The 19,456-nt window shown below is 52.7% G+C and overlaps 4 protein-coding genes across 4 annotated transcripts; 2 read left to right on the forward strand and 2 right to left on the reverse strand.

The window, feature by feature from the left end:
• Positions 1–2,866: 2,866 nt before the first annotated feature.
• Positions 2,867–6,147, reverse strand: GCG54_00006316 (Linear gramicidin synthase subunit D; the record flags this gene model as incomplete). The annotated part of the gene is made up of 3 exons (XM_045406325.1): positions 2,867–4,781; positions 4,862–5,348; positions 5,421–6,147. 3 exons carry the CDS (start codon positions 6,145–6,147, stop codon positions 2,867–2,869), a joined length of 3,129 nt encoding a protein of 1,042 aa, XP_045267617.1.
• A 4,038-nt stretch (positions 6,148–10,185) lies between these two features.
• Positions 10,186–11,995, forward strand: GCG54_00006317 (Enoyl-CoA hydratase; the record flags this gene model as incomplete). The annotated part of the gene is made up of 6 exons (XM_045406326.1): positions 10,186–10,384; positions 10,903–11,054; positions 11,215–11,244; positions 11,335–11,451; positions 11,571–11,748; positions 11,862–11,995. 6 exons carry the CDS (start codon positions 10,186–10,188, stop codon positions 11,993–11,995), a joined length of 810 nt encoding a protein of 269 aa, XP_045267618.1.
• Positions 11,996–12,772: 777 nt separating this feature from the next.
• Positions 12,773–15,177, reverse strand: GCG54_00006318 (uncharacterized protein; the record flags this gene model as incomplete). Its single annotated transcript, XM_045406327.1, has 2 exons — positions 12,773–14,568; positions 14,688–15,177. 2 exons carry the CDS (start codon positions 15,175–15,177, stop codon positions 12,773–12,775), a joined length of 2,286 nt encoding a protein of 761 aa, XP_045267619.1.
• A 679-nt stretch (positions 15,178–15,856) lies between these two features.
• On the forward strand, positions 15,857–17,036 carry GCG54_00006319 (Retinol dehydrogenase 12; the record flags this gene model as incomplete). The annotated part of the gene is made up of 2 exons (XM_045406328.1): positions 15,857–15,933; positions 15,989–17,036. Coding segments are annotated over 2 exons (1,125 nt in total), but the record flags the coding sequence as incomplete, so codon positions are not given.
• Positions 17,037–19,456: the final 2,420 nt, after the last annotated feature.

The raw sequence follows: 19,456 nt of genomic DNA on the forward strand, positions 1-19,456 counted from the left end.
GTGAACTGATGTATGGAGCTTATGCCTACATGGGATCAGCAGTTCGCGTTTGCTTTTCCGAACGATCGGCAGGATGAGCATCCGGAAGAATTTGCGTAGTTCAGCCGACACAGCTATCGCCTCGTAGGGTTTTATCACACTGCGTTGGGATTCGGGACGGACGCAAGAGTCTATGGTCTGACTTGGATACATGATCTTGACATTGCCTGGCCCCCGTCGCGGCGAGATCCGTTTGGGTAAAACATTCGTAGCCAACGGCCACGCCGCCGATGGAAACCCGAGTGGCTGTGAATGGTAAGGTCGCCATGCATGTTGGGTTGATCGTTGATCTGTCGATCATACGGCTTGAATTATGGGACAGTCACGAGTTCGAATGATAACGTGCTGCTGGTAACGCTGAATCGGTGCTTTGCCTTTAGAAGATTCTAAATATCAATATTGCAGTCGGTTATTGAACTGCTGACAAAGTTCAAGGTGACATTCCCAACCTTAGTGCCCACGTAGGTTGCTGTTGGCTCGCACGGAGGCATCATTTTCGGCCAGGCAGACGCAATCAACCCCACACCGATGCCTCAAAGTTGTCACAACGGTTTCCGCCCATGAGGTGAACAGGTTCTTTTTTCGTATTTACATAGTTCCGGTTCGTATCGTGTGGAGGGTGCAGCCTGTCATGAACCGCCTGAGAGAGTTCAATCAAGGGCGATAGAGTTCTACAAGACAAAAGGCCTGGGACCAATGCCCTTCCTGAGACTGTCTTCTCCAGAAACAGGAGTAAAAGGAAGTTACCGCCGTCAGAAATGACCATGGGATACTTGAGAACAGTCTTCGACCGGCGTGGCGGTGGGAGAGACAAGACCTGCCGGTTCCGAAATCCGGCAGACCCAATCCCCACACGATAGCCTCAGGACTGCCAGTGTAACGCGAAACGACGACGATCCTAGACGAGGTTGCATTTTGGCCTACCAATCAAAAACGTTTGTATCCGTCTACCCATTCCAACGAATAGATTCATGAGCAATCCGAGGAAACACCGTTTTCAGGTCTTATCGTGCTCTACAGTGCCGTTTTGCTTCGAGTGAAGTCGTGTGCTTTCTTTTCCCAGTCACAACTGCCCGTACAAGGCGGTGTAAGCCCCGGTGTCGATCGGACCGAGCTGGTTGTATGACTACCATTGATAAAGGTGTTGAGTACTGTCCGGTGACACACGACGAATCGACTTTCGGGTTCTCAATCAGTCAAAACAGCGAGATATGAAGGCTTTTTGCCACCAATGATGTTGGGAACGAACACAAATTTTCAGAAACGTCTTGTTTCTAGTCACTGTGTCAAGTTGCGACGATGATCTCCTTTCGGAAACCTCAGCATCCGAGACCGCCTCTTGGTCTAGTCGTGGGATACCGGAAGCATCTGCAGACTATTGCCATCATCAAAGACAAGTTACGCTGAAAGTGGTTGTCTCTGGGCTCTCTCGGGAGAGAAGAGGCTTCTCGGCTTTGAATACTGACTGTCCCAAGGCAGCATCAATAGGCACGTATGTAGCCAGAACACTTCCTTTCACCCTGGGAGCTCCCTATCTGACATCCCGCAGCAAACTGATTGAATGCGCCACCGACCGTCCGAGGCGTGCCCTGCACGACGCATGCCCAAGCAAGCGATTAGAGCCTGGCTCTGACGTCGAGAACTAGAACGACAACAAGCACGACGATGACTTCGAAGCGAAGCTTCCACCAACCACATTTACCGACGTATGATACTGCCAGCGCAGGATAAACTTCAAATGTTGATGTGCAATTCTAAAGGATAAAGTAATCGCCGAGTCCTGCCCCGGGTCGGTTCAAGAATCCAAAATCAACAATTATAGCCGCGATACAACAATATCCTGATAGAGCCGCCGCTTCAGAAGGAACAACACAAGAAACGCTGAACGGCCGAGGACTCTTCTTGTCGATTCCACACAACACACTGCGTCCGGGCGTTGTTGAGGAAATTTCGAGCCCACCCAGAGGGTTTCAGCGTCGTGGTGGTACCCGGACATATTTCAGTTGATGTCAGTGTAGAGGGCCTTCCAAGCCATCAACGGCTCGACTCGTAGTAACCGCATATCTCATGGGTTGCTCTCTAGTTGACCGCAAGTCAGGTAACGTGGCGAACTGATTTCCTTGAACCTTCGTCTTCCTATCTCTTATGGCAAGAAGCCTAGACACCGTCGTAGTCCTGGGTGTAGAAATGCGGCATAGTAACGTTTCGACAACCAAGCTAGGTTCTATTTGTCTCTCTGATAGGCTTGTTCATCTTTCAATTTGGAATCTCTTTGCCACAGTAGACCTCGTTGTCCGGGTCAACGGACTCGAGGCGAGCGTAAAGTCTTGTTATATATGCACTCCGCCCAGGCCTGAAGTACGATTGACAAGAGCTCTTGATACTAGGACTTGGTCAGTATCCAACTTCTTTCGGCGCATGCCTGGGTCTATCTCTAAGGTCTCTACACCCACTGATACACCTAGGCGTATACGATGATTGCAGCCAGTGAACAGTAGAACATGAGTTCGACCAGACGATGGACATATCATTCTCAGGGACATCAAGGCAGACGAAAGTTATGATGAATCTTATAGATTTGGTGCAGACTACATGTCCCGATGTAGCCCGCACAACACTAGTACTTTTATACACAACAGTGACAGTCGTAGATGGTATAACCCTCCCAATCCCGAGGAAGAAGAAAAAGTAGACACAAGAAAATATGGACAAGACCAGCAGCAGTTTTCACTCAAGAAAGCCAACCCCCAACCGCAATGCTTCAACACACAAGTTAATCACACATAAAAACCATAACCCCAGAGAAAGTTTCTCAACCCAGAGACATTTAGGAATCCCAAATGGGCCCAAACGCAGGAATACCTCTGCTCTCCATCTGGTACACAAACTTATTCGTCGTGGGCCCGTTTGATATGATGGCGACGCACTCGGCGCCGCTCTCCTTGTACACATTGTACGCGAGCTGCACGAGGTTCGGGCGGCCGAGCTGGTCCGTGTCCCAGATGAGCGCGTCCGGGTCCGCCTTGAGGATGGTGTCCATGATGCCCTGGCCGTACGTCTTGAGCGGGTTCTTGGTGGACCAGACGACGCGGGCGGGGACGCGGCGCTCCATGAGGACGGGCAGGCAGGGCCCGATGCCGGAGCCGGTGGCGACGAGGACCATCTTCTTGAAGAGGGGCGCGACGGCGAGGACGCCCGAGGCCGGGGTGCCGCGGGTCCAGATGGAGGTGGGCGGGTTCTCGATGATGCGCTTGGTCCAGTCGCCGGCCTTGGAGACGACGATGGAGAAGCCGGGGCCGTCGGGCTCGGGGATGGCGGCGAAGGCGTGCCACTCGACCATGGGGCGGTCGGTGATGCGCACACCGCGGGAGGTGCAGGGGCCGGGGGTGGTGAAGTCGAAGTGCAGGCGGACGGCGTGCTTGGAGAGGGGCTCCGGGACGACCTTGACGCGGCGGAGGCGCATCCACGGGAGGGCGATGCTGAGGGTCGTGAGGGCGACGAGGTAGAGGGCGGGCGTCTTTGCGAGAGTGGCGCCGAGAGGGGCGGTCGGGGAGGCGGAGGAGGCGGCGGTGGCGACGACGTGGGCCCAGACGAGGGCGAGGGCGGACCAGCCTGCGAAGCGGTGAGTCCACTCGAACTGGTCGTGCATCTTGCCGCGGATGGAGGGGTACGCCATGACGAGGATGGCGAGGAGGAGGAGGAGGATGAGGTAGGTGAGGACGAGGGTGATGAGGGAGACGGAGTGGAGGGGGTTCGAGGCGAGGAAGTTGCCGGTGGCGGCGCCGGTGAAGATGACCCACCAGACGGTGGCGGAGACGGCGCAGCCGGAGTGGACGCCGCCGTTGTGGTAGACGCGGGCGAAGTGGCGACGGATGGAGAGCGGCACGGAGGTGGGGACGCGGGAGCAGAGCCAGAAGATGAAGTTGACGACGTAGTCCTGGCGGAGCAGGACGGCACCGAGGAGGTTCGCGGCGACGGCGGTGGCGAGGTGGTTCAGGGGCAGGGAGAAGTTGTTCTCGCGGGCGTCCCACAAGAGGAAGACAAAGGTGGCTAGGTTGGCGAGGAAAATGACGCCGAACAGCTTGCGGTAGGCGTTCAGGCCGCGATGGCGGATCCAACGCCAGCCATGGAAGCCGTTCTTGGAGGGGAGCTCATAATCTTCCTGCTTCTCGGCCTCTTCCTCCACGAAGGCGGCGGTCTTCTCCAGGTCTGGGTCGCTGCCACGCGAAGGGACGACAGTGAAGTTGCGAGAGTCGACGAGCGTGCAGCCAGATTCGCTCTTTGTTGGAGATGCCACCTCGGTCCTGATGGAGGAGGCGGAGGAGCCGGTCTGGGGCGTGGACATGGAGGTGGAGATGGGAGGGAGGGGAGGAGAAGGAGTGGCGCCGCCGGCAATGTCACGGAGGACGCGCTTGTCGACCTTGCCGTTGGGGGTGAGCTCGATGACGGGGAGATACTTCCAGACAGTGGGAACAGCGTAGAAAGGCTGGCCCTCGCCGACGATGGTCTTGAGCTCGGCCTCGTCGATGGGAGCGGCGGCGGAGTAGAAGCCCCAGAGGCGGTCCTCTATCTTGAGCGCGCAGCCCTTGGTGACGGCAGAGTGCTTCTCAATAGCGCGGGAGACGCCGTCAAGCTCGACGCGGAAACCGGAAATCTTGACCTGGTCGTCCTTGCGGCCGAGGGGCTCGAGACTGCCGTCCTCTAACCAGCGGGCCAGGTCGCCGGTGTTGAACATCATACGACTGTGAGTTTTATATGTCAGCGGCGTTTTCTCTCGGCCGGGTCGTGGGGACGGTGGGAGGAGGGAGGAAACTAGACTAACCCGTCTTGAGTGAACTTGTCCAGCTTATATCTCTGAGAGGTTAGCTCGGGCAGGTTGAGGTAGCCTCTGGACACGCCTGGACCGCCGGCCCACATGACACCCGGCTGGCCGATGGGGACAGGGTTCTCGTTCTCGTCGAGGACGTAGACGTTGGTATTGGGGTTGGGCTTGCCGATAGACAACGTCTTGCCAGGCTTGTGGAGGTGCGCCGTGTTGAGGATGCTGATCTCGGTCGGGCCGCAGACGTTCCAGAACTTGATGTAGGGCGCCCATTGTTCGGCGAGCGCCAAGGGGCAGGGCTCGCCGCCAACGGCAATGGTTCTGATGTTGGGGAAGTCCTCGCGGTTGGGCATGTGCTTGAGGACGACTGACGGCGTCGCGATGACGGTGTCGACGCGCTGCAAGCAGTCCGTCCAGAGGTCGTTGCCGCTGCCCCTGATGTGCAGGGTTCCGCCGTTCATCATTGTTCCCAGAATCTCCCATGCGCCTATTATTTGATGCCGCGTCAGCCAAACAATGAAAGCTGAAGTAGAAATTTAGTTTGAGACATTCAACTTACACATATCGAAACCGACGTTCAACTGTTGCGCCACATTCTTTCCCACACGGATGCCCAGCTTCGACGGCTCCGCTAGAAGGGTGTTAGTAACACCCTCGTGTCTCACATCCACGCCCTTGGGCCGGCCGGTGGTGCCCGAGGTGTAGATCACGTAGGCGCCGTCCTCGGGCTTGACGATGACGCCGGGGTGGCCCGCGTTGCCGTGCTTCCACAGCCAGCTGTTCGCGTCGAGGTCAACGACTCTCACCACATCTCGCCTGTCGTCGGGTATGCTGCGCAGGACCTTCTCCCTGAACTTGGGCAGGCACAGCACGACGGGGGCGCTGGAGTCGGCAATGTCGTAGCCGAGGGTGTCTTCGGGGATGATGCCGCCGTCGAGGGGCACGTACTGGCCGCCGGCCTTGAGGACGGCGAGGATGAAGACGACCATCTCGATGCAGCGCGAGTAGACGAGCACGACGCGGTCTCCCTTCCTGAGGCCGTGGGTGCCCCTCAGCTCGTTGGCGAGGATGTTGGCGCGGCGGTTGAGCTCGCGGTATGTGATCGTTGTGCCATCGTAGTGGCGAACGGCGGTGACGTCGGGATGCGCCGCGGCGATGGACTCGAAGGCGTGGTGGACGACGTGGTAGGGGATCACATCACTCGGGCCCCTGCTGAACTGGTTGAAAAGCACTCGATCCGCCAGGGAGAGGCTTTCCAGAGAGTGGAAGGAACGCGAGGAGACCATGATTAGTAGAGCTAGAAGTTGATGCTCTTGAGTGATTGTGCCCACCAGTGACGCGAGGGATAACCATAGCTCGACCGAGGAGAGGTGGGAACCGCGAGGCAGATATATCCCTATCCGTCTGCTGCGTCTAGGCCATCAACACGCCCACGCCCCCGTTGTCTCCATGTCAACTTCCTTGCCATGTCTCGCCTTGCTCGTCTGTGTGTACCGGTAGGCGCGTGGCCATCTCGCAAGATGCCAAGACGAAAGGCCGTGCAAAAGCCCTGTCATCCGAACCACAGCTCCATCCCGTTTGGCAAATTCGCCAAAAACCTGCGTCGAGCTCCGTGAACGAACAAGGTTGCAGCTTCTAGAACACCCTGGCCAGACGCCGAGGGATGGATATCAGGGCTGGGCCTCGTTGCTTCTTTCAGCTCCTGCCTACTACGCAGTGTGCAGAACAAATGTTTTAGATGCGGTGGAGAACCGGGCTGCTTGTTCTGATGAGCTAGGTAGGTAGCAAGCAGGACGGAGGAGCTTTCTCATAACACCATGGGGGGCCTTGTAATCGGACGTCTTCTGGGAACCGTCAAACCATAAACGAAAGCAGCAACGGACGAGCGGATACTTGGCCGCACTCCGCAAAAGCCAGGGATCATGACGGGATGATGTGCTGGATGATGGGCGCAAGCAGCAGGTGTCCTGGAAGCATTTTGCATCCATCACCAAGAAAAAGCCCCGAGCGCCAAGGGACACACCGGGGCACGGTCGAGAATACGCCTCCCTTACGAGCGCGTGGACGTATACAGGCCTGGTAGTGCTGGAGATTTGCCGTTAGTCTGCAGGTATCCATAACCATAACACGGTATCCGTAGAGAGCAAGTAGTAGGCCAAACCGACTAGGTTGATTTTAGGGCCCCAAAACGGGCAGAAATTTGGTTGTAACGCGCCTGCGGCCCTGTCTCCATCCCGCGGTAACAGTTGTTGTGCGGAACAGCTGGGCGGAGGGCGGGGCTGGCCCGGACGAGACCTCTCAATGCGGGAAAAACGGAGGTCGATCCGGACCAGATCCGCCCAATGCGGCAGCTGTTTCCTCAGGACGTGCTGTTGCTGGCGGACCTGGACCTTGGAGGACGTGAAGTTGGACTGTAGCAAGGGCCTTTGTGGACGGGACGTCAGGATTTAGGGGCTCCCTTGAACGTCCCCCGGTACAGGGGAGTAGGGGTAAGGCGACAAGGGAGAAGGGTTGGTCAGGGGGGGCTTACGAAGGTTCCGGTCAAAAGTATTCATACATCCCCACTTTTAATCACAGTACGGCCAACCAGAGGCCGGCTAAACCTCAGCGCTAGCCCTAGCGCCTCTAACTACCCCTCCACCCTACCTCAACGTATATAGTTAATTTTACTACCCCCACTATTATAAAAAAACGCTAAATTTTTACTATATTACTATAACTACCTAGCATAATAATATATCATCAATTTAGCGTTATATTTAAACTCTTCTACCCTCTTTTACTTAGTATTAGAATTTTCCCTATTAAAATCGCTATTATTATTAATTTTAGACCACTCTACCTCCTTAGTATAATAATAATACTTTATACTAGCCTTATAATATAAATTGAGGTTATTAAACCTATTAATAACCTCCTACTATAGGTTAATAATAGTAACTACTCTCTCTTCTTCCTCTTCTTCTACTAAAAATATTATAATCTCTACCCTTAAGTTTTCCTCCTCTATACTTATTAGTAGTAATAATAATAACCCCTCTTTATATTTATTCCCTCCTTTTAGCTAAATTACCTACTAAATATTATATTAAATATACTTTATATAATACTATAATCTTTTAATTAGAAAGTTCCACTATTACTCTTACTATATATAAGTTAGGCGTATATAGCTTATAATATTAATAAGGCTTTATTACTATTTAAGATATATCTAAAGTAGTTTTATTACTAAGAGATCTAGAGAGTTTACTAGCTATATTAAAAGCTTAATACCTAACTTCTATTAGAACTTATAGTTCTAATATTAGGTATAAAGGCTAGTATTATCCTCTTATACTAGTATTTTTACCCCTTTAGGATAAGTATATTACCTCTACTTAATAAAAGGTATAAAAAGTATCTTTAGAACTTTATACTAATATTAGTATTAGTTAATCCCTCCTTTTTTTAACCTATAGACTATAGTACCTATTTTAGTAGTATACTTCTATTACTTAAGCCTTAAGGGCTTCCTTTTTAAGCTTACTACTCTTATAACTTTAGTTTCTTCTTATCTAGTTTAATCTACTACTTTATAGTAAGCGTTTTAATAATCTATCTACTATTAATACCTCTCCTTCTAAGCTTTTAACTCTATTAGTTATATATAATATAGTCTAACTTTATACTAGTAAAAATAGCCTTAAAATATAAACTCTTATTTATTTTTCTAATATTATTAAATATAGTAAGTTATAAATACTTTATTTAGTCTCTATTAAACCCTCTACTTCCTATAGATTACTCTTAATACTATAGCTATCTTATTACTTTATATAACTCTCTTTTAGTCTTTAATTATCTAAGTACTATATTTTAAAGCCTATTAAAAGTATTATCTCTTTTATTAGTTATTTAGGTTTAGTTTTATTATTAGTTTAATATTTTAAAACTACTTACTTTTTAGATACTAATATATAGTAGACCTTAAAACTAATATATTACTTTTAGTAAATATATAGTAAATTATATTAACTAACTACTATATTAAGTACTACTTAATTATTAAGTTTTTTATTAGAATATTAATAATTTAGACTTTAAAGTCTTTAATAATATATAAGGGGCGCCTACTTTGAGGAGTATTAGTTATAAATATCTTAAGAACTACCTCTCCTAGGATCTATCCTTAATTAATAGCTTTTTAGTATATTAAGGTAAATATACTTTAGGGTATATTAAAGTCTTTATATATCTTAGTAATAGACTCCTTACCTAACCCCTATAAGGTTAGGGCTCCTATATATATACTATTATCCTATTCTTTTAACTTTATAAGTATTATAGTAGTATTAGTAACGTTCTTTTTAAAGTAAGGTTACCCCCCCCTTTTTAGTTTTAATCTAAAAGAGTAGTATAATTAAAAATAATAGTATAGGCTAATTTTTAGTTAGGGTATCCTCGTTTTAGGTAACTAAAGTTAGGGCCTAATTAGGTAAGAGATTAACTATAGTGAAAACGACGAAAAACCCCTGATTTTCGCACTGCGGCAGGGCCCCCCTGATATACAAATACTTTTGACCGGAACCTTCATACAAAGTTGTTGTTAATCAGTCCCATTACTTGACGGATTGCTCCTCGAGTACGTACCATCGATCGTGGAGGATTTGCCAGGCGCTTGCGGATTCACAGCCGATGCGTGAACTTTGACGACCCCTTGTCACCTCTGCGCTGTGGTCCGTCTCGACAACTTCCTCTCAACCCACGTCCCGTCCCTACTGCGTTGATGAAATGATGCTGGTGGTGTCGCCTCCGCCCCGGCTGGGCGACGGTCGCCGGCTGCCCGGGGTAAACCCTGATCTTCGCGGCTCCTCACGCCTGTCTTGACCGTTCACAGTGTTCGGCCGCCCTCCCTCCCCCTCATCAACTGCACTCAACTCGCCCTCTAGTTATCCGCACTGCTGCTCCTGTGCATTTTCGGAGGCTCCAGTCGGATGCGACCCTGAAAAGGGCCCTGCGACGCACTGTTTCCCCTCACCCTCGTCGGTCGGCCGAATTCGGTCATAACAGGGCGGCCCTCCTGGACTGCGCGCTCGGTGTTAGTGAAGAAGCAAAACCTCGTGAGGGGAAAGAAGCAACGACGGAAAAAATAAAAAAGTATCAAGAAGAAAACGTCCAACTTCTTTGTCTCTCTTGCCATGTGCTCACCACGCTTTTGACTCTCATTCCAAGTCAATCTCAACCGGTCCCCCGTCCGTTGTCTCCATTTCTACAATTTCGCCCATCACGTTTTTGCTTGTTTTTTCCTCCCGCTTTATCGCCATCCCGAGGTTTCTTCCAACATGGACAGTCTGCAGACGCTCGAGTTGACCGTGGAAGCCGACAAGGGCGTCGCCCTCGTTCGATTCAACCGCCCGGCCAAGAGAAACGCCTTCTCTCAGGTCATGATCGGCGAAATTATCGCGACACTGGTGCATCTCGATGCCTTGGAAGCCGTCCGCGCCGTGGTTATCACCGGCGGCCCTGATGGACCCTTTTGCGGTACGTTTTGTCTTTCCGTCCAGTTTTCTAGCTTCCAGCTTCAGCACTCGAGACATGTCCATGTTTCTTTCCCCATAATTTCTTGCATCCCAAAAGCTCTAGTATGCGCCGTTTGGGATCTTGAAGTCTTGGTGCGACAGACAAACACCCCCTCATACGTTGCGAATCCTCAACCCCGTCTCCTCCCCTTCGTTTTTCCCTCGGCATCTGCTGTTTCTTGCAGTTGCTTGTCAATCCACACGCGCAGGTTGGCCTGGCCCCCCTTACCACGTGCATCCAGGCGCATCACCAACAGGCGCGGCGCCGCACACGGCAGTCAAGCCTGAAAGGCACCGCAACTGCCATCCCATCTCCATCTGATTCCCCACGGACGTGATACACAAGGGCGGTGGTGGGTCCTGCCTCCGTCCGTCGTTGGAACGTCGACGTTTCTGAATCTCTGAAACGTCATGAAAATCCTCGACGGGGGCCCCAGCAGGCGGACCTTTCATCTAATCTAATGGACACCATAACGTTAGCTAATCCGTTTTATGGTGCAGCCGGAATGGATCTGAACGAGCTGGTGCAGATCTCCACGGCAGAGGCCCACAACAGGGCCTTCCTCAAGGACCTAACAGACGCCTTTGCCAGGTTCTCCAAGCCCATCATCGCGGCTGTTGTCGGATTTGCCGTAAGTTGTTTTCCGCCGCCGTCGTCGTCGTCGTGCGTTTGGCGTCTTGGCTGAGCGGTAGGCCGGTTTGGCGCCCCAAGGCGACTGCCCCCCGGTCCTAATTGCTTTCTTTTCCTCCCTCCAGAACTTGGAAAAACCTGGCTAATGCGCGAGCCTCAAGTTGGGCGGTGGCTGCGAGATTGCCCTGGCGGTAAGTGACATGAGCCCCCCCCACGGTCTTGCTGCTAGGCGAGAAATGTCGCTTTGGGCGTGTATGTGCTGTGCTCATCACACTCGATAGTGCGACATGATCTATGCCGCTGAGGACGCCTCCTTCGGCCTCCCTGAGATCAAGATCGGAACCATCCCGGGTGCTGGCGGAACTCAACGGCTGGCGCGCGCCCTTGGGAAGCACAAGGTAAGTCAAGCCGAGAACGAAGATCAACTTAAAGTTTGACCCGTTGATCTTTATCGACTCACTCTCCAATGAGCTAGCGCACTGCGCCCTAGAGGTAGATTGCAACTAACGGCTGTTAGGCTATGGAGTTCGTCCTGACGGGCGATTCAGCAAGCGGAGCCGAGTTCGAGCGACTGGGCGTGGTCAACAAGGTGTTCCCGCGCGCAGACGTCGTCCCAGCGGCCCTCAAGCTCGCTGAGCGCATTGCCGTCATGTCGGGCCCCGTCGTGAAGACGGCTAAGCAGGCGGTCCTCACCGGTGGGTTCCCTCACTCTCTCTCCCTTTTCTCCATTTGGGGGATGGCTTCCGGATTCCACCTAGGGATCGAGGGGGCGGGTCCCTGTAATTATGACTCGCTAACCCCATCACAGTTGAAAATAGCCACTTGGACGCCGGGATGACCATGGAGAAATCTCTTTACTACTCGACTTTTAGCCTTGGCGATTTCAATGAAGGGATGTCGGCCTTCCTCCAAAAGAGACGTCCCGAATTCAAGCACCAGTAAGTTTCGGGATGGCCCCGCAGCAATCGGTCGCTGTGCGACGCCAATAACGGGGTGGCGCACTGCAAGGGGCGTTGTAACGGTATTTCGACGTCGGGAGCATAGTGCTTGATGACTCGAGCCAACACCAACATGTGCCCATGGCATCACGGAGTCCTTCTGGCTGGGCCCGCGCATTCCACGGTTTCCGGCGCTTGATACGCGCCTGTGGCTGTAGACGTCGGTTGATTAAACTCATGTAACCTGAGTAAATACGGAAGCTGTTGTACTGAGCCCCTCTAGACGTACACTTATTCAAGGCAAAGATCTGTTGAAGCTATGGTAAACTGATCTTGGCACGGATCGTGTCTCTATGCTCCTGCTCGATTGAGGTATCAAGCGAACACAACGGCGGCAGCAACCTGTGCATTGCAGGCTGACAAGTTGTCTCGATGGTAGGCTGGGACAACAATTGCACCGGCGGCTGATTGCTTTCGGGAAGCTGCACAGCTAGCACACAGACTGCTTGCTGGCAGCGTAGCATGCAGCGCATCTGCCGGAAGCATCCGCCACTTTGCGCCATAAGCACATGCTTTTTGATGATTTAAGGACTTGCCATTTCTGTAGAAGGTCCTGTTTCCCCTGTTATCGCCTCTAGGAATACATCACAAAACATGCTGCTTTTGACTCCATACCGTTGCCCTCCGTGCCGTGTCTTGTCCCTGATGTTTTTTCGTACAAACTGCAGCTTCCGTCGGTTGACTGCGACTGCGCCATTTACCCGCCAGCAGCACTGCAACGTCAGACCGTTGTAGTGCCAATGTCAAAGATTGCATTGCGCCACCCGTCTCTCTGATATTCGTGCACTCGGTCGCCTGCCAGGGCCGCCTCCTCGTTCCACATTTTGACGAGACTGCCGGGGGCATAGACCCCCTTGAAGACACCCCGGCCGGGTTGCGCAACGCCCACTCGGGTGTAGAGATCTGGATCCTCCGGAGGCACCAATCTCGCTGCCACGGCCTTGAGGAATGTCCACAAGTCCTGCGGGTCGGCGATGCGGGTAGCCCTGAGCCGCTCACGAGCAAAAAGAAGTTCTCTATTAGCGAAATGAAGCAACTCGCCGATGCTGGCAGCAATCTGGGCTTCCAATGCGGCCTTGACAATTGGTCGTATAATCGGCTTCAGCACCCAAGCGAGGCAGGCGAATTTGCTCTTGCGGAGCGTATAGTCGAGATGGTGGATGCGAACGCGGACATTGTGCAGAGTCAATATATCCTCAAGTCGCTCCTTTCCGACCTCCACATCAATGGCAACATCGATCCCCCGCTCATCAAGGTGGAATCCAGCGATGCCAGCATCGGCTAACCTCAATATTCCCGAATGAAGGCGGAGCCAAAAGCCTAGATCCTCTGCGGCAATTGACAGGCCCGATATGGTAATTCGCATCAGCGTTTTCACTGTGGAAGTCGTCCGGAAGCGGGCCTTGCGAATTTCGACATCATTTTGGGTCGATATATTGATCTTGTAGGGGAGGAAAGAGCTATTGTTGACGGTGCGCCCTGGTTCCAAAATTAGGTTCTCCAAAAGGAGGTCAATTGCCGGTGCTGAAACCTCCAAGCGAGGAATTGGCACGTATTGGATAGCCTGCACCAGCAAGGGGATGAAGACGTTGACAGAGTCCGCCACCAGCTCCCCGTTCGTGTATTGATGGGCAGGGGACAGAATTTTGAGGATTCTTTGGGTGGTGTTGAGCACCTTTTTGATGTCGGCATCTTCAAGCACTGAGTGCAAAGCCAGTTGAACTTTGTCGAGCAACGCGTCGAGATCATCCCTGACGGACGACTCGGATGTAAGCTCTTTTGACTTGGCCCTTAACTCCTTGAAGCGGTCTTCGGCATGTTCGAAAAAGTCGGGGTCCGTCAGCATGTCTTGCAGCAAGTTGCCGATTTGCCTGACAAGTTCGTCAAACTCAGGGTCGCTTCGGCCGTGCTCCATAACAACCTTGAACATGCGTTCGACTTCGTTCCAATGGTTACGATCACCGAGAGAGGTCAAAAAGAGCCAGAAGTTCTTCAGGGCCCGATCCGCCTCGGGGTTGGTGTTGATGTCATCCTGTGCAACTTCGATGGTGTCGGAGATGGCGTGTGAATACACCAAAAGATACCGCCTGATCAGAAGAGACAGCGTGGACACCGAGTCAGAGTAATCTTTGCGGTCGCGCAAGTTGAGGATCGTCTTCTTCAATCGGTGCACGATGGTCTCTTGTTCGTCGCCGGTGACATGATCCACCAGACTCTGGCTGGCTTCATCTGCGACTTTGGCGACGCCATCAGCGACGACTTGAGAAACCTCGACGACCTCATCCTGGAAGTCGTCCTTGGAAGGGGGAGGCTTCGAGTCCCCGTTCGGATGTCGGAGAGCCTCCTCTTCCTCTTTGGAGGGCTCGATTTTCTTGGCGGCCTGCTTGGACACGTCGGATAGGGTGAAGGCTGTGTCGCGGAAAACCTCTCGACCAATGGTGCCGAGGTCCGATAGCAAAAGGCGAAAGTCAGAATTGGTTAACACGAGAGAGCCGACGGTTTGTAAGCTTTTGTATGCTTGGCAATTGTCAGTTTAAAGTCCAGTCAGGCTTTCATCTATTTGACTTTGATGGAACATGGGGTCCTCCCAGTCCATGGCATCCACGGTGTTAAGGTGTCAGTAGGGATCGACCCACCAGCAACTGTATCGGCTCTGGCCCTGGCTTTTGACGCTCGAGCACCAATGTCGTAGGCGTCGATGGACAAGCGAGCTTTCGTCAAGTACCAGATAAAATCTTGAATCTGGTCCTGGTCGTTCTTGTGCAGCAGGAGCTCAATCAGCTGCTTGATCAGGAGCTTGACGTTGAGGATGAGCTTGCGCCCAGAGTCGCTGAGGTCTGGCGTGTCGGGGTTGAGGATGTCGCAAGACAGCAGCGTGCGCAGGTTGACGATGAGCTGCTCGTTGGACGGCATGTATCCCTTGCCGAGGGCTCTCAGCATTTGATACGTGTGCAGCTTCTCGTGCAGCCGCTGCTGGAGCGCCGTGTCGTCATTGTAGCGCGGCAGCAGAGGCTCTCGCTCGCGATCCTCGCGCGACTTGCCGAACCCGAAGCAGGACAGCATCGCGCGCCACTTGATATTGAAGCCGTAGGACGATGTGTTGGATATGCGCGTCAACTCATTCATGCCCGGGTCGGATGTGGTGAATCTCGTCGATAAGAGCTTGGAGGTTGTTGACGTGAAGTCGCGACGAGCAGGCGTGTTGCGTGGTGGAATTCGAAGGGTGACCAGCCCATGACGTAGGTGAGTGCGTCCACAGCGCTGGGCGGAGCTTCCCATCCGGCAGGAGGCACGTGCCATCCCAGACGCAGCAGGAGCTTGGGCCCAAAACCGCCATTGCAGAACCCAAAACTCAGGCAGCCAACCAGCGCCTGCGAATGAGAGACAGCCGATCGTCCCAAATCACAGAGACCCGAAGGCTGCACCTGTGGTTTCACTGCTTCTGATGTGCGAGCTGTTGGGTCGTGTGCTACAGGTGCCGGGATGAATGGCTTTCCGATGACTGACGCCTCAGAAATGGGGCCGTGAGCTCCGGTTCCCCGGCCCCACTGTCTTCCGCGGTACGTCCGCAGATCCTCCGCTCCATGTCCGCAAATCTTGAGCATGCTTCTCGGAGGACTGAGATTATTGTGGTGTTAATAGTTGCAGCAGTGTATTTGAGTATATGTGAGAACGTTATTTGATTCCTGGAAAAATATAGTTGCAGCGCAGATATATACCAGTCTTCAGCACGCTGTTCAGCCCTGAATGAGAATACCTTGGAAAAGACAACCAGAAATTCGTACTTGTTTCTTGAACCTCCAGAACCATGGCAAATGTGTGGGATCCAGAAAAGAACATTCCTTCACTACAGGGAAAAATTTCTGTCGTCACTGGCGCAAAGTAAGTCAACTCACCCACATTCGACAAGTCTCAGCTGACAAAATCCCTGCTACAGTAGCGATATTGGGCGTGAGACAGCCAGATATCTTGCAATAAATGGCGCCAAAGTGTATCTGGCGGTGCGATCCGAGGCCAAAGGTGTGCAGACACGAAGGCTCATTCTAGACAAGAGCCCCAAGATCGAGCCGCAAACTATTCAATGGGTCAAGATAGACCTTACGGATATGCGCAGCATCACGGCCGCGGTCGATTGGTTGAAGACTCAGGAGAATAAAGTTGACATATTGAGTATGAGCCCTTACTCGCCTCCGCCTCTGCAATTGCTGCTGACACTAGGGAGTCCACAATGCAGCAGCAGCAACATGGTCAAACGAACCAGTTGGCGCGGGATGGGAGCCTCACATGGCTGTGAAGTAAGTTCAGCGAGTGGAATACGAAATTCTCTTCTGACTAGCAACAACAGTTTCATCGGCCCGTTTGCGCTCACAAACCGCCTTCTCCCATTACTCCAGAGTGCCGCGGCGGAGAAAGACGCCGACGTCCGCATCGTCACACTGACCTCCACCGCACAAGTTGCGATGCTACCCAGTGGCTTCAAGTTCCCCTTTACCTCGCCCGACTGCCTCCGCAACCCAGTCCCGTCGCACCCCTGGCAATGGCGCTATTTCGGCAAGTTCGCCTTTGGCTTCGACATGATCCGCTACGCAGTCTCCAAAGCGGCCAACCTCATTTTCGCGCAAGGGTTGCAGAGACGGCTGGACGAGCAGGGCTTGCCCATCATATCTGTTGCGGTGCACCCGGGAGAGGTCGCCACGGAGGGGGTGTTTTCGATCAATAACGCCATGGCCAGGACCATTGCGCGCTTGACGTTTCTCTCTCCCGAGCAAGGTGCCGCAAACACCGTGTTTGCGGCAGCTTCGAGAGACGTAAAGGAGAATCTGGCCGTGTTCAAAGGGCGGTTTTTGTTGCCGGTGGGAAACATTGGTGTTCCTGCTTCGGTGGCGTCAGATGAAGAGCAGGTGAAGGGGCTCTGGAACACCGCCACGGAGGAAATCAACAAAAGACTAGCGGATGAGGGTCTGCCGCCTTTGCAAGCCTGGTAATAATGAAAGAAGAACATGGCGAGGTACTGGACCATATACGCAAATTTTGTTCCCAATTCATCGCCGAACAGTACCCTGAGCTGCTTACATGTATGAAAAGACCTATTGCTTGTGGCTTGTTCCAAGTCCTGTAATTTTGCTTGCAACCAAATCCGAGGTTCACCATGACAGATATATGGAAATCCTCAATACATGACGGACACACTATCACCAGTGCTCACAACCCAACGTTCTACCTTCTCAAGCCCCCACATCACCGTGAACAGCAGCCTCGCAAACTCATCAACCTCCGCAGCAGGTATCCCGCGCTCGACTAAGCTCTGCCCGTGCAAACTATGCAAAAACAACGGATCCGCCTTCCGAGCGCAAGACTCCCATCGCGCGGACGAAGGTGCATCCCATAGCTCCGCGCGTGCGGTGATGCATATATCCCCGCCGCACGTCTCGGACCACGTTGCCTTGAGAGCGCCGTACACGCCAGTAGCGATGCTCGTCAGCAGGTACGTCCGGCGGATCGACTCTGACAGGACAAACGCCCGATACAGATTCTGCACCATGTCCGTCGTGTCGGCGCCAGCGTCTTCGGGCAACGACAGGGTATTCGAGCAGATGGGCGACGAGGTCGCGTCGAGCGCGGCAGACTCCCAGAGCTGCTGGGCCCACAGGCGGAGCGTGTCGATCAGGCTCTCTGCCTTGGCGCGGCGGGATATGGAGGGAGAGAAAAGGGACAGCAGCAGGTGGATCAGGAGGGCCTGCGTGCGAGCGAGGTGATCCCTCGTGGTGAGCAGGGAAAACGCCGGCTCCGCCGCCGAGTGGCTGGCAATCAGGTCCAGGATGTAGGTCGCGGAGGTGGCGTCGACAACGTGTTCGTTGTCCGGCGTGACGTTCTGCGCGATGGCGATGGCGGCATACGCGTCTTGGAGGCAGCGCGGCATGCTCGATTCGGTGTAGAGATTGCGGTGGATGAATGGATTGTGGCCTTTGCGGAGGAAGCGGACGAGCCAGTCCTGCAGGCCTCGGACGAAGTTGGTAAACACGGCGGCCGGAGGGATGGATCCTGGCGGTTGGTAGTGGTAGGCGATGGCCCAGGAGGGGGAATTCAGGAACCAGCTTAGACGCTCCACGGTGGGGCTAAGCTGATTCGGGCTCGTTTCACTGTTCGACTGATGAGGGTTTGCTATAGAGGATGATGATGATGCCTTGAGGTTGTGGTCGATTCCGAGGGATAGAGTGCTCGGCACATCAGCTGCATGGTCGGAAGCAAAGAAGGTGTCCGCTAGGGCGTCGATACCCTCCACCTGCAAGGCAATGTCGTCCATCTCATCCTGTATTGCGGGCCATCTGGTATCCAAGTCCCAATTGGAAACGGACTGTGGCCCCGGGTTAAGGGAGTCTGTTGGCGGAGGGAGCCGCGACCGGCGAACCGGCGGGTATGCGCAGTCAACGTCCCGATCTAGACATCGGGAACAGGCCGGGAGTGTTCGATCGCAGCGCCTCTTGGCCTCAACACATGGAAAGCAAGATGTCTGTTTTGATCTTCGGCCCATTGTGGTGTACCTTGTGAAGATAGGAAAGAAGATTGGAACGTGATTCGCGTTGCACTAACCACGGAGTTCTCGATGCAGGGGCCGCGAAATAGAGTTTCGCCGCGGAGATATTGCGGAGCGGGGGCACTGTTAGATCGACGGCGAATATTTTATGGTTCCGTCTCAAAACACCAAGAGCTCGATTTTCACATACCTTCAAGTCCATGTCTAATCGATCAACCGCTGAAGGCTGTTGACTTTTGTTCATCGTTAGTGTTCAGTGTATTGATGACTAGATCCATGAAGACATGGTTCAGGTGACTGTTCATGGAGGCAAGCATCGCTACCATCCGCATTCTCGGCAGAACTTTGCCTACATTGGCTCAGTATATGAAAGAATATCTTCGGGCAATTAGGGTATTGGCTTGGGAAACGGTCCCATCCTAAGGCCCAGGGTCGCAACCTAAGCCAAACCCATGAATTAGGTTTCGGGTCGATCCCGCAACGTGGATGCAGGGACTGAGAAACACTAGATGTGGGATGGAACCTCATCGTCTCCGCAATATCTTTGAGTTTGCGCTGAGGGTTCATCATCCCAGGCTTCAAACATCAAGATCTGATGCCACATTCCATTTCTCGGCAGGGCGGGCCGGCGGTGGAGGTGCTTAGCTAGGCTATTCAGTACCAGTATCGGTATCCCACTCCCATCTCAGAAACAAACGGTGGGATATAAAGTCTAAGAGCTTTGTGGTTACGTCTTAGGAGATATTAATAGAGTTTCAATTAATTCCTCAAGAATGGATCAACTAATCATGCTCCATAAAGCGCAGCACTGGTCGTAACTGACATAATGCGGGCCTGCTGCATGGGTAATCGGGCTCTAACCTTCTAGGC

The sequence above is a fragment of the Colletotrichum gloeosporioides genome (assembly GCF_011800055.1).
Source record: "Colletotrichum gloeosporioides strain Lc1 chromosome Unknown consensus_19, whole genome shotgun sequence".
In the NCBI taxonomy this organism is placed as follows: Eukaryota; Fungi; Ascomycota; class Sordariomycetes; order Glomerellales; family Glomerellaceae; genus Colletotrichum; species Colletotrichum gloeosporioides.